This window comes from Oratosquilla oratoria, chromosome 13, assembly GCF_046742065.1.
Source record: "Oratosquilla oratoria isolate Oo_2021 chromosome 13, ASM4674206v1, whole genome shotgun sequence".
Classification (NCBI taxonomy): domain Eukaryota; kingdom Metazoa; phylum Arthropoda; class Malacostraca; order Stomatopoda; family Squillidae; genus Oratosquilla; species Oratosquilla oratoria.
The window spans coordinates 20,712,726-20,728,426 of record NC_134789.1 but is presented as its reverse complement, the minus strand read 5'-3'; the positions used below and the strand labels follow the sequence as shown (position 1 = coordinate 20,728,426).

At 40.7% G+C, this 15,701-nt stretch overlaps 2 protein-coding genes across 14 annotated transcripts in view; one reads left to right on the top strand and one right to left on the bottom strand.

Annotated features, from left to right (window-relative positions):
- The window catches only part of LOC143032337 (uncharacterized), a 463,022-nt gene extending 447,980 nt beyond the window's left edge, over positions 1-15,042 (top strand). For all 13 annotated transcript variants that reach the window (XM_076196905.1, XM_076196916.1, XM_076196914.1 and 10 more), the window contains 5 exons: positions 988-1,735; positions 4,259-4,594; positions 4,803-4,943; positions 13,187-13,350; positions 13,629-15,042. In XM_076196905.1, coding sequence (XP_076053020.1) covers positions 988-1,735; positions 4,259-4,594; positions 4,803-4,943; positions 13,187-13,350; positions 13,629-13,770 — 1,531 coding nt within the window. In that variant the 3' untranslated portion in view covers positions 13,771-15,042. The remainder of the gene's footprint in view (positions 1-987; positions 1,736-4,258; positions 4,595-4,802; positions 4,944-13,186; positions 13,351-13,628) is intronic.
- LOC143032339 (uncharacterized) lies at positions 4,950-12,590 on the bottom strand. Its single transcript, XM_076196917.1, has 2 exons — positions 10,832-12,590; positions 4,950-10,736 (listed from the first exon to the last, which is right to left on the bottom strand). The coding sequence occupies exon 2, from the start codon at positions 10,074-10,076 to the stop codon at positions 8,508-8,510; it is 1,569 nt and encodes a 522-aa protein (XP_076053032.1). The 5' UTR covers positions 10,077-10,736; positions 10,832-12,590; the 3' UTR covers positions 4,950-8,507.
- Positions 15,043-15,701: the final 659 nt, after the last annotated feature.

The following is a 15,701-nucleotide window of genomic DNA, read 5'->3' as shown; positions in this document are numbered from 1 at the left end:
CAAAGAAATGATGAACAGATTCACGCATTATTGACACAGACTAGTGTATTATAAATACGTGATGTACATCTTCGTCCGTTGTTTTGGACAAACCACATATAAACACTGCAAAGAAATGATGTACAGATTCGCGCATTATCAACACAGACTAGCGCATTATAATTATATGATGTATATCTTCGTCCATTGTTTTGGACAAGCCACGTAAAAACACAAAAAAGAAAATATTCAAGTTTACAATTTTGATACAATAAACTTTCTTGACATACACTAGTTTAAAGTTGTTTTGTAGAAACAAAAATGTCTTTATAAAACAAAACTGTCAATCAATAATATAATATAATATATATATATATATATATATATATGCATATATATATGTATGCATATATATATATATATATATATAAATATATATATATATATATAAATACATATATATATATATATATATATATATATACATATATATATGTATATATATATTATAATATATATATATATAATATATATATATGTACATACATGTATATATATATATATATATATACATATGTACATATATATGTACATATATATGTACATATATATGTATATATATATATACTTATATATATACATATATATATATATATATATATATATATATATATATATACACACCAAAAATTTAGTCTATAATTTATGTAATTTCAACACTTTATAAAACCAGATCCTAATGTCATACAAGTTTCTTTTCATTTCCTTTACTAACCTGAACAGAATTATACTAACACAATGGTAAGTTTGAATGTTTGAATCGCGTTTTTGTTTACGGCTTTTTCATCGTTACAGTCGTGTTATAGGATCTTGGAAAGAAATTATGAAGTGAAGTTATTCTTATATATATATATATATATATATATATATATATATATATATATATATATATATATATATATATATATATATATATATATATCAGATTAAATGGTTACTCCTTTACAGACAAAACACGTTGATTCTCGAAGACCGTCGCAACTCCCTGAACGAAAAAGTATCCCGGAGGGAAAGGAAAAACAAGAAAAAGGAAAAGAAAGAAAAAAAAGAGAAAAAGAAGAAATCCAAATCGACGGACGAGTGTGTGGAAGACGGGGGCAAGAAGAAGAAGAAGAAGAGTCAGAAATACTTAGATTCCCTCAACGACCCCAACTCCCCCTGTCACTCAGGTACACAATCCGGCTGCCACTCCAGACACAATTCCGAGGGTGACCAGACTTCCGGGGACCTCAGTGGACCTCAGACCCAAGAGCAGATCCTCCCGAACGCCCTCGAGGAAATAACCAGATCACTCAACGCCCTCAACAGCACCTGCGGCAGCGAAGTCGAGAACTCCAGTAGTGGTGAGATCGTGACTTCGGAAGCCAACGACGGTGAAAGCCATGTAGCGGTTTTCACAGACTCTCTCTCAGCAGCCATAGTTCCGGAACCAGCAGAACCAGAAGTCACCGAAGAAGACAGTCACGTCCACTGGACCCAAAGTATAGAAGAGAACAGCTGTGACCCCTTCGAAGCTTCCTCCCCACGACTGTCTCCAGAACCCGAGACCATGTCTGATTCGGCCATTCCCGAGGAAGAGAGGAGCGGCTCTCCCGCCCCAGAACCTGAACCTGCACCTAGGGTCTCCCCTCCTGCACCGGAACCCGAGCCAGAAGTGGAACGGGAACCGCCTATTGTCTTCAAGGAGGAAGTGAATGTGAGTAGTAGTGCTATTGGTGCTGGCGATGATGATGGTGGTGGTGATGGTGATGATGATGATGATGATGATGATGATGGTGCTGGTGCTGTTGGTGAGTGGCCCTCATGCATGCTGAGTGAGAGTTGTAAGTCTCCTCTTCCCCCTTTTCCTCCCGTCATACCCTGCTCTCCTTCTCCCCACCTCTGTGCGTCTTGGTCAAATTCCTCTTCAGGTTCTTACATTTCGAGATCTTCATCGTCATCTTCTGGGGTTTCGGAGTCTTCTTATTCCTCCTATTCTTCATCCTCATCGTCCTGCTCCTCCTACTCCTCCACCTCGTCCTCATCCTCTTCTTCCACATGCTCATCCACATATTCCTCCTTTACATCGAAATCAGAAGATTCGGATTTTAATAATAATGTGTCGAGCGGGTCGGGGGTCTCCCCGAGCCCAACCATGTCACCCAAGTGTGATCCCACCTTCTCCCCAAGATCGTCACGTTCTTCCTCTGCCTCATCGTCATGTTCAGATTTATCAGGCTCTTCAGGAGGCTCCTCCTCCACCTCAGGCCTATCTTTTGGCTCCTCATATTACATGTTATACACTGTGGACCAAACACCATACAACTCGGACATCCCTCGACCTTTAGCCACCCCTCAGCTTCTCGGAGAAGATGAAGACCAAGAGGGCTATGCCTGCAGCCGATCCCAGTCCATGTCGACTGTTTACAGTGACGCAACCATGAGAACCATAACCCCAGAACCCAAGTACTTTGAGGAGAACACGATGGCCTTCCGCAGACTTCGGGGTATATCCCGGTCCACGTCCCTCGACTCTTGCACCACCACAAGAACCAGAAGATCGCTCTCACAGGAATCTTCTTCGACGCTGAGACTCGACTCGAGATCGCGTTCCCGATCCAAAGGACCAGCCTTGCTTCCCGTGCTGCCTTCGATCTTGGCCTCGTCAAGTAGCAGCCTTCCATACCCTTCTACGAAGTCCGAAGGCCGAGATAGTCGAGCCCATTCTCAGCCTTCGTCTCCTAGGCTCTCCCCAGTGTCCCCTCTCTCCCGTGCCTACTCTCTAGAATCCATATCCAGTTTCCTTCGCCGCCTTCCCAGAGCGCCATCCTACACATCTTCCATATCCACCTTCCACTTGGGTCCCTCCTCCTCTTTCAACAGCTCCCACGCGTCTCTCAGACGCAACAGCGATCCCTCGCGGGATCCGGAGCGCCCCCCATCCACAGACTCCCCCGTCTTTTTCGACAACAGTCGAAGTAGTTCTCAAGACTCGCTCCTCATATATCGACCCCTCCCTCGCTACTCCCGCCACCATTCCCATTCCCCCGAGCCCGCCTCCTCCCGCCCGAGCTCCCTTCAATCCAACGTTCTCTGCTACCTGGGCCCTGCACGCCCCTACGAGCCGCCGCAAGTCTACACCGACGTCTTGCAGCAGGTGGGTAGTGATACGCTGCCCACGCCCTTGCTCGTGGTGATGACAACCTCACGCCGCCGTTCTTCCACTGCCTCCTCCTCCTCCTTCTCCTCAACGTCCTCGTCTCGCCCGTTCTCCTCTTCTATTAATTCTTTCTCACCTCTTGGTCGACGACGTAAGCACCACCTGACGATGTGTTTCCGTTGGCCGCAGCATCTCAGGACAGATGCCTTTTAGTTTACAGTACTTCGTTTTCCAAGTTCCCATCATTCTTTTATTTTAATGTCATGATACGAATACTTGTTTCCTTTGTAATCACTCTCAGGTGTCATAATGTGTCGTTGAATATAGTATATCTCATGCACCATAATTTTTTCTAGTCCAAACTGCACCTCATGGCAGTAGAGCTCTTGATAAATTACCATTTATTATATGGAACTTATACTGTCATGTGATATAATTCAGGTAGCTCTTCCTGAACAAATAGTTTTGTATGGACATGTCGCGTAAAACAAGAAATCGCGAAGTTTATGCTACCCCGAGGGTAGTACTCACTCCCCTTCTGTCCTGGGGGTAATTAAAATTCACGATTTCATGTCAAACGCGTCGTAATTGACTCGAAACGACCACGGTCGGGAAGATACACCTTTATTCAATATTATATGAATATTATTAACTATTTTCAAATGTATTTTTGTCATCAGAAAGTATTCATATGCTTTTTAGCTTTCAGATACATCAATTGAAACTATTTTCTATGAATATCTTAGCTTCAAAATTGCAATATTATTTTTCCATATCACCTCTACCCAAGACCCACCCCCTCCTCCCACCTTTGTTTGGCATGGTCTTGTGTTCTCTAGGAAGGTGAAAGACAACTTGACATCATAGCCTGCAGATGTGTTGGTTTTTCAAGAGTGTGGTGTGGGTTGAAAGGGACTGTCCCCTCAGAGTCCCTCACTATGAGAAATGGTTTGTTTTGATGAGGGCAATAACACATCTACCTATAGTAGTCATACACTCCAAGTAAATTTGGTAAATATGGTAAAGCATTGGAGGTAACAATGGCCATTGGTTAATAAATCTGTGTCTGGTTCTTTGCAGGCACGTACTGAGTTTGATGGGCTGGTGGGATGTTGTGCGGATATGTTATCACCCGAAGAGCAACAGCACATGGAAGAACTTCGTGCTTATATCGTAGAAGATGATGGCTCGTGGGCATTAGGCGAAAATTTCCCAATCTTTTTCGCTAGAATTTTCCATGATGAAAGTATCCCCGAGTTGGCCAGATCCCATTTGCTTAGGATCATGGCAGCAGCAGCACTGAAGGATGATGTTATTCTTATGCTTCACCAGGACCGAAAAGAACACACCATCATGAACTTTGCAAACAAGATTGAGTCATTACCACCTGACCAGCAAGAATCTTTGGCACTTTTCGTAAGTAAACACTGAATATATCACCAGAAAACTATAGCATTCATTTTGTATATAAGTAAACACTGAATATATCACCAGAAAACTATAGCATTCAGTTTGTATATACTAAAGTGAACATTGGGATAAAAAAAAAGATTATGTAACACAAGAAAACCATCCCTATTTAATTCAATTTAATTCTGTTTATGGAAATTTTGACCACTTACAGTTCTGCAACATGTTTGAACACCTGAGTCCTTCTGAATGGCTTCTGTACATCAGTGAATGGACACAAGGTGGCCAGCAGATCAGCAACATCCGTGTCACCACCAAAGTTGCTGTCAATGCACTGCTTCACCCAAGTCCTAAGGTAAGAACCTTTCCACCCACTCAGACTGATATATACAAATCCCAAAAGGCCTTTTCCCCATTATTAGGGAGTGTTGGGAGTTAAGTCAATATACCAACCATACACCCATTTGTTGTCCCTCCCACTCTTAGCTCCTCATGGATGAAAAAGTCCCTGTTTCCCACCAGAGTAATATACCCCAATAAAATCCATTTTGTGATTTTCATGTAGTCATGATCAAGTCTTGAAACAGGGGTGTTTACTATGCAAGTATAATGTTTGATGCCATTTACTTACATTACATTACATTACATTACATTACATTTACTTACATTATAGGGTATTTTTCTGCTTAGACATGTGAGCAGGTGTTGCAATTGCATAGTGAAAAACATAATGATTCAAAGAATTTTACCAGAATTGTACCTTACTGTATGGCTTACCAACATTTTCAGTACAGTGAAATATAATGTACTGTACTCATCCTTCTCCAAATCACACATACACAACCAAACTAATAAGAGAAAAACTAGAGAACATGATTACAAAATAAAGACTACATATACCAAAGAAAGAATAGTATAGCTTTCCATAGATATTTGGAGCTTTGGAATGGTTAAAGTGATGTTGTGCAGGCAAGGAATACCCATATATTTAAATATTTGTTGGAAAAAATAGATATAGAGGCTGAATCTACAGGTCTCTTGGTCACAATCTTGGATGTGTTCTAGTGACTGAATGACAGCCAACAAGGTTAGCAGTAGGAGTGAGGAAAGGTGTAGGTTTTGTTTTCATACATACATACATATACCAAAGGCTTTTTCCCCCTTACAAGGGAGGTAGTCAAAAAAACGAAGACATAAAAACCACTCCCACCAATTCCATCCCCATATACTTCATTCCCATCCACCCTCTTCCCTCCCTCTTCTCTTGGCCCTTCCTAGATGATGGGTCATCCCTGCATCTCCCTCACTGCCCTGGGTCAGAAGCAGTGTCACAAGGCACAGCACATCCACAGCAAGGCCACTTCATTAAATTGTCAATCCCCCTCTCCGTCCCCTCATGCAGAAATGGCGCTGTGTCAATTTATTTTTCCCACATATTCCCTCACCCCCCACCCACTCCCTCTCATGCATCACAGCATCATCCATACACAACCATTCTCCATTCACCCCTATCCTCTGTCCTCTCCCATCCTTCCTCAACAGACATTTCCCTCTTTCCCAATGCCTCTTTTACCCCATCCATCCATCTAATCTTTGGTTGCCCCCTCATGTTCACTCCTTCTACCTCTGCCTTCCACACCTCTTTTGCTAATCTTTCTTCACACTTTCTTTCCAAGTATTCAAACCATCCCAATACTTTTTCATCCACCCTATCTCCCAACTCCCTTTCCACTCCTGTTCTCCTCCTCACCTCCTCATTTCTCACTCTATCCAGTCTAGTAACCCCTATCATGCTTCTCAAGCACCTCATCTCAAACACATTCAAACTCCTCCTCTCTTATGTTCCATGTCTCTGCCCCATACAGTGCCATCATCACAATCACTCCTTCATACAATCTCCTCTTAGCATCCATTCCCAAATGTCTATTTCTCATTATACTTTTTAATCCCCCAAGGCATTTACTTGCTTCTCTCAATCTACATTCTACCTCCACCTCCACTCCTCCCTTTCCCACCACATTCGCACCCAAGTATCTAAAACTATCCACTTCCTCCAGTCTCTCTCCCTTAATACTCACTTCCAGTCTGCTGCCACTTTCTCCCCTTGTACATCTCATCACCTTACTTTTACCCACATTTATCTTCAATTTCCTTCTTTCGCACACCCTCCCAAACTCTGTCACTAACTTCCTCAATCCCTCCTCTGATCCTGCTACAAGCGCAGTGTCGTCAGCAAACAACAACTGGCTTATCTCCCACTTTTCTCCATTTTCTTTAACCATCTCCAATCCCTGACCCACTACACTTGCATTTACCTCTCGCACCACCCCATCCATATATAAATTTAATAGCCAAGGCAACATAACTCATCCCTGGCAAAGTCCCACCTTTACCTCAAACCATTCACTCTCTCCAGTTCTGATTCTAACACAAGCTCTACTACTCTCGTAAAAAAAAAGTAAAGATTTGTTTTCACAAGGTGTCTATTATTCCTTTTCAAAGAGCAATAGCACCAAATGTAGGCACTTCCAGTCCAGCTCAGAACAATGATAACTGTTGCTGTAAATTTCACTGACTGGAAGCCTGCACTTCCACAATAGCCAGAATTGGTCCATAGCCCCTCACATGGGTCTCTCAGAGAAGAAACTTTGAATTGTTTGTATTGTATTGTATTTGTCAGTTGTCAGGTCTTGTGTAAAAAAGTGAAAGAAAAGTAGAGCTGATTGAGATCTTGGTTTTGTACTGGAGATCAAGTACCAGCCTTTCAGGGTTGCATCTCCAGATGGAAGTGGGAGTGATGGAGACTTTTGAAGATGCATGATAGAATGATGGTTCTCCCTGATGTCCACCATGTATCCCCATTTAGCAGCACATGAAAATGATAGGCACACAGTTCTATACAGGATCTCACAATCCCAGCCATCCATCCCATCACATAACACAAGCACAACCAACTGAAAAAATACTGGTAACATACTCTTCAAAGATCCACAACAATCTACTGCTTACACCTCCCAACACATTTATACAAAAACACAAACACACTCACATCACAAAACAAGCACTCCAATACTGGAGAACATGGAATGTCAAGCAGGGAAGTGTAAACGATAGGAGTGAATGGAAGGGATGAGGAGGGGGTCATCACACAATAAGGCAGTGAGGGTAAACCAGCTCTAGCTGTTGGGCCCTACTGTGGAAGCACTAAGCCTCACTGCATTGTCTTCATTCTGGCCAGTGTGGCACGAGGTGCTGAGATGTGAGGGCCGTTAGATGGGTTTAATGTATATGAAATGGGTGTGTGGTTTGACTTGGCCACCCTCCTTGTGTGGGGGGAAAGGATTTTTTTTTCTATATGTATATATTACAGCGAATCTGTAAAATCAGGGAATATATATATTCCCTGATATTTTCAGGGAATATGTATATTGTCTGATTCACTCGGGAAATATGTATATTCCCTAAAATTTTCAGGGTATATACATATTCCTTGAAATTTGGACCTTATTATTATACAGATTCCCTGAATCATATTCAAAATGATAGAACAAAGAAAAAAAACGAATAAACACATGGATACAATTATCTAATTTGTTTATCACATAAATAAAACTAGTCACAAAACAGTCAATATTCAAAACATCCAAAATCAAGCTAATAAAATCAATTACACTGGCCTGCGAAGTTTCAAAGGTAAAGCATCTGATAACTGATTCTAGGGTAATTTGCTATGCAGAATCTAAAAATCACACTAATTTTGTTCAATCAGGTCACGTTTTTGAGATACGAGGCGGTAAAAATAATTAAAAACGCCATTTAGTGCTATTTATTCCCTTTAATTTTGGAAAAAAATTCTTGACAAAAGAAATAATTTTTTCTTGCATAGTTCAGAAGATAAAGAGGATATATTACAGAAAATCTAATCATGGATGAAGGGCCTTTTCAGTGACTTTCTCCTGTGTTGGGCAGCCACCACGTCTCGTTTCAAACACCAACAGTAGTCCGCAAGAAAGTTCACATCCCACCGGCCTTGGTAGCGTTCTTCCATGACACTAATATCCTGGTGGAAACGTTCTCCCTGTTCCTCACTGAAGTCACCACAGTTCTGAGGGAAATAGTCTAAGTGGGACCGTAGAAAGTGCATTTTGACTGACATGCGAGCCCCTAATTTTTGATAGCTGTTCAAGAGCTCATCGACTTCTTTCTCGTATTCTGCACTTCGGTTATTTCCTAGAAAGTTTCTTATCACTGACTTAAGCGAGCACCAAACGGACAGCTCAGCTGCATTCAGTGCATCGTCAAACATTGAGTCCTTCATAAGTTCCCTTATCTGAGGCCCATCAAAGATGCCAGCCTTAAGCTTTTCCAGACTGATCCGAGGAAACTTCAGCTGAAGAAAAGTAAATCCCATGCCGTCCTTATCCATTGCCTTCACAAAGTTCTTCATCAGTCCCAGTTTGATATGTAAAGATGGGAGTAAGACCTTGTTTGGTTCAACAAGAGAACGAGCCTGAACATTGTGTGAACCAGGTTCCAAACGTTGTCGTGGTGGCCATTCTTGTCTGACAAAATGTTGATCATCAGCCCGACTATCCCACAAACACAAAAAGCATGGATACTTTGTGTACCCACCCTGTAGTCCCAAAACCAATCCAACTACCTTAAGATCTCCACAGATCAACCAACCATGGTCATTGTAGTTCAGAGCAGACAGTAGCTGATCCATGTTGTCATGAGTTTCTTTCATTTGCACCGAATGACCGATTGGAATTGAAGAGTATTTATTTCCATTGTGAAGGAGGACTGCCTTGAGACTTCTGCTGGAAGAGTCGATGAACAGTCTCCATTCAGTAGCAACATAGTCCAGTCCCATTGATTGAATCAAACCAGCAATGTTGTTGCAGTAAACTAATGACGAGTCCTTCTGGGTTGTGAAGAACTGTCTAAATTCTCTTTCACGCTCTCGGTACCAAAAGAATGTTGTCTCAGGTGCTAGCAAATTTTTCTCACGAAGACGAGAACCCAGAAGCTGTGCTGATTCCTTTGATAGGTTTAGATCCCGTGTCAGGTCATTGAGATCTGCTTGTGTTAGAGGCACTGGCCGGTCATTCTCTTCTGGCATGTATTCTCCACCCTCTGCCCTGTCTAGTGCGTTATCAGATTCCGATTCAGAGCTAGATTCCATTGCAACATCTGGCTCGGGAACGGGCAGGCCTGGACCATGAGGGACTGGTCGTATGGCAGACGGAACATTAGGATACTGAATACAATGCTTGTTCTTGCGGTTGACTCCTTTAAGATTAGTCATGCAGAAATAGCAGTCTGACACATGATCTTTACCCTCTCTCCAAACCATTGGAACAGCGAATGGCATACTCTTCCTTTTTTTTATTTCTCCAATCACGCAAGTTCTCGACACATGTTTTGCAGCTAACATGGGGTGCAAATGGCTTGTCCTGGTCCCCAAACTTAACTCCAAAGTAAGCATGATATGCCTTCTTCACAAAATCAGTTATATTTGCTAGTCGACGAGGAAGAATCACATTACCACATATGTAGCAGAACCTATCAGGATGATTTGTGCATTTGCGTTCCATTTTCTGTCAATCTAAGATACGTGTCCAAAATAGAAACACAAGAAGCACAGATTCTTGTAAAAAGCACAGATTCTTATAAAATCAGTCACATTGATTGGAGATCACACTTTTCTAAACCATTTTCAGTTTCAGTGTTGTCAATACAGTTTGTCAATGTAGTTTGTTTCAGTTTCAGTTTCAGTTTCCTGAAAGTAAACAAAAACATCATTAGGTTTCAGTATCAGTTTCGGGGTGCTACAGTATAATTTTTATGCAAAAAAAAAAATAAGAATAGGCTATACCTGCAGCCTCGTTTTCCTTATACTTAGTACTATACAAGGCCCAAAAGTCGCATTTCTCATATCTCAAAAACTAGACCTGATACAAGGAAACGGATGGCATTTTTGGATTCAGCGCACAAAAAAAACTGTAAATCACTTGAAAAACCTTCGACATTTGAAAAAAAAAATAAAAAATAAACGCAGGCCAGTGTTATGAATGGTAATACAATTATCAACTCAATAAAAAGTCAAACTTGTCAGTCACAAAATAGTTGATATTTAGAATATAGCCTTGTTTCCACAATGCAGGCTTCAATGGAATCGTGAGTTGCATTTAACCTTGAGCTTGAAAAATTTACATCGATTTGTTTGGAAAAATTTTAAACCAGCACAGTTACATTTGGCGAAACCTTGGCCACCTGACTCATACTCTTGCTGTACAGCAGATCGAAGAGAAACAATCCAACCGGTTGTCACATCGTCTTCGGAGTATAGTTCATACGTACATAAATCAAATTGATTCCTGCTATACTTCCCACTCGGTTGTCACATCGTCTTCGGAGTACAGTTCATACGTACATAAATCAAATTGATTCCTGCTATAATTCTCACTCGGTATGCCACTTTTCACTCCAATCGTGTAATTATCATTTTCGTCAATGTCCACAATCATTCCCATGATATTCCTTGGATCACCACGACCCCTATCCACCACTGGTATCGGAATCGTGACATTGTTCCCGACGTTTCCACGGTCCATAATACGACGACTTCGTTTAACCAGCTTGTGAAAGTTGAGCTTCGCACACATGTTTTCGCTGAGAAATAATATTGCTGTGACGAACGGAGAGTGATGTTGGTTCGACAGAAGGTTGTTCAACAGCAGGTGGTTCGACAGACGGTGGCTCTACAGATGTTGGTTCAACAGAAGGTGATTCTACAGCAGGTGCTTCGACAGAAGTTGGTTTGACAGAAGATGGTTCAACAGATGTTGGTTCGACAGGTGGTTATACAGCAGGTGATTCGACAGAAGGTGACTCTACAGCAGGTGGTTTGACAGAATGTGGTTCTACAGCAGGTGGTTCCTCCGAAGACCGGGGTATTTTTTCTTCAAGAACGAACACGACTTTGCGCCCTCGCCCCCCAACCCCCCAAAAGGAAAAACGTTGACATGTGCCAAAAAGCCCTCGAAGGTTCCTGACCACTGAAGGTGCCACTGAAGGACCCGAGGCCAAGGAACCGATGTCGACATCAGTTGAACGATAACACCGAAAAGAAGTTCTCGGGGCCTTTGGTTCCAGCTCTGGAATGCTACGACAAGATGTCCCTTATATGTTCCCTCTCCCCTCCCCACACCCAGGCATCGATCGAGGGGGTCGTCTGAAGATTTTATTCAGCTGGGGGGAGCCCCGTCAATGGTCCAGGAAATGTGTACAGTCTCGAAGTGCTCGAGGTATGACACGGATTTCCCCCAATCATTCGTGGGGCTCCTCAGAGGAATAAAATCGCTTGTCTTCCACCAAAATAAGACCTCCATAAAGACAGCCAATGTTTTTTCTTTCTTTCTTTCTTTCTTTTTTTGCCTCATGGTTATGGAGACCGTCGGACGTTCTCCAAAATTAAATTTCAAAGAAGGTTCTCGTGCCTTACTCAGTGGCTCTCGCTGTGATTCTCAGTTTGTCTCTGCTGCTGCTTGTAAAAGGGAAAGGATTCAGGCATGACAAACTTTGACAGAAGAGTCACGCAGGGTCCATATGCCACAGGGTTGTACTACGTGTGCATCAATTTGTTCAGAGGGCACTATGATGACTATTAAGAGAATCGTTGATAGTCCACTGGTGTAGTGAAATCCGTGTCATACCTCGAATACATCGAGACTGTGCACAGACATTTCCTGGGCCATTGACGGGGCTCCCCTCAGCTGAATAAAATCTTCGGCATACCCCCTCGATCGATGTATGGGGTATCATAGAGAGGGGGACTCTCGCTGTCAATTTTTGCTGCAGGAATTTGGTGCCAGGAAGATCCTCTTCAGCGTCGTTGCTCAACTACGGTCGAAAATATGCTTCTAGATCACACTCAGTTGGATTTGCCATGATGTTGACACTAGCACAGATGGCGTGTGACTGACGACTGAAACTTTGTCTGGCCTTGAGGGTCAGCGGGGGGAGGGGATTAGCGGGAGTCCTGTGATGTTGACACAAACAAAGATGGCGTGTGACTGGCGACTGAAATTTTGTCTGGCCATGGGGATTAGGGGGGGGAGGTAATTAGCGGGATCCCTGCGATGATTCGGTCGGGTCACGATGCCATTGAAGCCTGCATTGTGAAAACAAGGCAAAGTTCTAAATATTAACTATTTTGTGACTGACAATTTGTTTTGTGACTAGTTTTATTTATGTGATAGATAAATTAGATAATTGTATCTATGTCTATTCGTTTTTTCCCTTTGTTCTATCATTCTAAATATGATTCAGGGAATCTGTATAATAATAAGGTCCAAATTTCAGGGAATATGTATATACCCTGAAAATTTTAGGGAATATACGTATATATTCCCCGAGTGAATCAGACATTATACACATTCCCTGAAAAAATCAGGGAATATATATATTCCCTGATTTTACAGATTCACTGTAACATATATATGTAATATATAGGTTATTATTGTTGTAGTTTAGTAGGTTATTATTGTTGTACTTTAGTAACTAGAACTGAAATTACTTTATTTGTGGATGCAGGTTCAAGAATATGGTACAGCTATAATGTATAATTTGGGTACAAAAGAAGTTAAGACTGTTGTGTTTGATGATGTTGCTCCTGAGTTAGCCATGGCCATCTTGCAGTACTTCAATAACCACCCAGCTGAGGAACTTGTATGGAGGGTTACAACAGCTCTGTGTAGGTGGGTATCATTAAGAAATTTCAGTAATGTTGTATAAGGGCATGTTTGAGATATGATTATTCACAATATTTTTGGGTATCTTTATCTATTGCAGAAATATTTCAGTAGTGTTACATTAAGGCATGACTGAGATACACTTATTCCTCAATATTTTCAATATTATATTCTTCCATCTTTAATCCAAACCTGTTTTGTATGTATGCAATAAAGAGAACTTGGTTCAAGCCAATTTATGAGTTAACTCAAGTTAACTAAAACCACATTTGCATTATGAACAGGTTCTGCTATGCTTCAAGTGAAGTTCCGATGCTAATCAAGATGATTGGCCCAGAGCCTGGAGTCTTTAAGGGTATGAGTCCACGTATTGACACCGTCATTGAAGAAATCAATGTTAAACTAAGTCGAGTAAGGACTTTCTAAAGTGTTCGATTTCCATAGAGCTGCTCATGTGTACAGCTGTTCACTTGTTCAGCTGCTCATCTGAACCAGCTGCTCATATTTTATACAGCTGCTTGCCATTTCAGCCTTACCCAATCACACTCATGATTTGTTCATCCAGTGACACCAGAAGATATTTTCCTATTAGAAAAATATGCTGCATCAGGCAAGATTTTGGTTTTGGAAATATGTTCATGGTGTGTGTGGATGGGTCAAGGCAAAGTTCCATGTATTCATTATTTCATTTTTTTCTTGAAATGTTCAAAATGTGCATATGAAGTAGATAGCAGTGGTAATCCACTTGTCTTCAGTACAGCCATCCTTTTGCACCAGCAGTATGACTTGAGTTATAGTGGTACCAAGATTATTTGATCCACTGTACCATGCAAAGGCTTAGACTTGATGTACGCACAGTAGAAAAAGTATATAAAGAATGCACAGTGAATGTCTGATGGCTTCTGACTGGTGTCACTTTGTACATAAAAAGTTGATATCCCTGCCTCTATGGCAGTTTCTGGCAACCTATGGTAAGCCAGTAATAGTTACATCCCACAACACTTATATCATAAACACTATTACATTAGTTATATTAGCTCATGCATTTTTTGTCCATGGTGTCATTGTCTTTTGTACATAATCTGCATGAATTTTTTTACTGTGTGTACCTCGTCTCAGACCTTGCTCCAAAAGCTCTTTATAAAAATAAGTATTGTGATATTCACACTGTTTATATCTATTTTTTCTTTTTGCTTTAGAAACTGACCTGATGATGCCATAGCTGTCTTTATAACTGTCTCTCCATGTTAGTATGTGCAGCCTTTGAGAGAGTGAATTTAATTTTAATTCAAAGTGGACATATTTTTGTATTCAAAATTAGAATCAAGGTCATAACTAACATTTCTTAAGGAATTTTGTATCCGTAACAGTGAAAATATAAAGGGTTGTAAATTCTGGGAAAAGTAATAATTTTGACTTTTCATTTTAAGAATAATGTTAAAATTATTCATGGTGCTATTTACTCTCTTCTCCAATATGTCTGTCAATTATAATTTTCTGATGTATGACTGAAGAACTGTATGATATTGGGTGTATGCAGACAAGTAATGTGTCATTGTTAATAAATGTATGAATGAGGAGTAATTCATACTAATTAGTCTTTATATATTTGATTTTGTATTCATAATAGGTTAGCAAAGTGCATTTTGTATACATTTCTTTCAGGATATAATAGAATAATAAAGTTATAAAATTGAATATTTTGGTTTTAATATTAATACATTATGTAGTATAATCAAGCAGTTTGGGTAAACCAGCTCTAGCTGCTGGTTCCTGATGTCAATCTCACTGCATTGCCTTTGACTAAATAGAGAGGGACTCACACTTTCTGACAACATACAGTAGAGGAAATTCGTTTCTGACACTATTTTACAGATTCTTAATTGTAGGTAAAATCACAATATCTTTTTCTTAACTAACATTATTATTTGTTTGTCCCTTCTCATATTAGTCAAAATTTGTTTGAACACTGATACCTAGAACCAGTTTTGAAGAACTTGTTTACCCAATTGTACAAAATATCAACAAATTGTTCCTTCAAAAGGGGACACTGAGACCAAAGATAGCAGATCAAAAGCATAATGTCCCAGAGATAATCATCTACCCAGATGAAAACACTAATCTCTGTATATAAACAACTTATAAGACTTCCACTGAACTATGTAACCAGAGCATATTATCCAATAATCAAGAAAACAAAGAACCTACAAACAACACCAAAAGAACATCCATCTATATACCAAAGGTTTTTTCCCCTCGTACAGGAGGTAGCCAAGTCAAAAAATACATACCCAGCCCACCCATTTTGCTCCCATACATTCCATTCCCATTCACCATGTTTCCCTCTCATCCCTGTC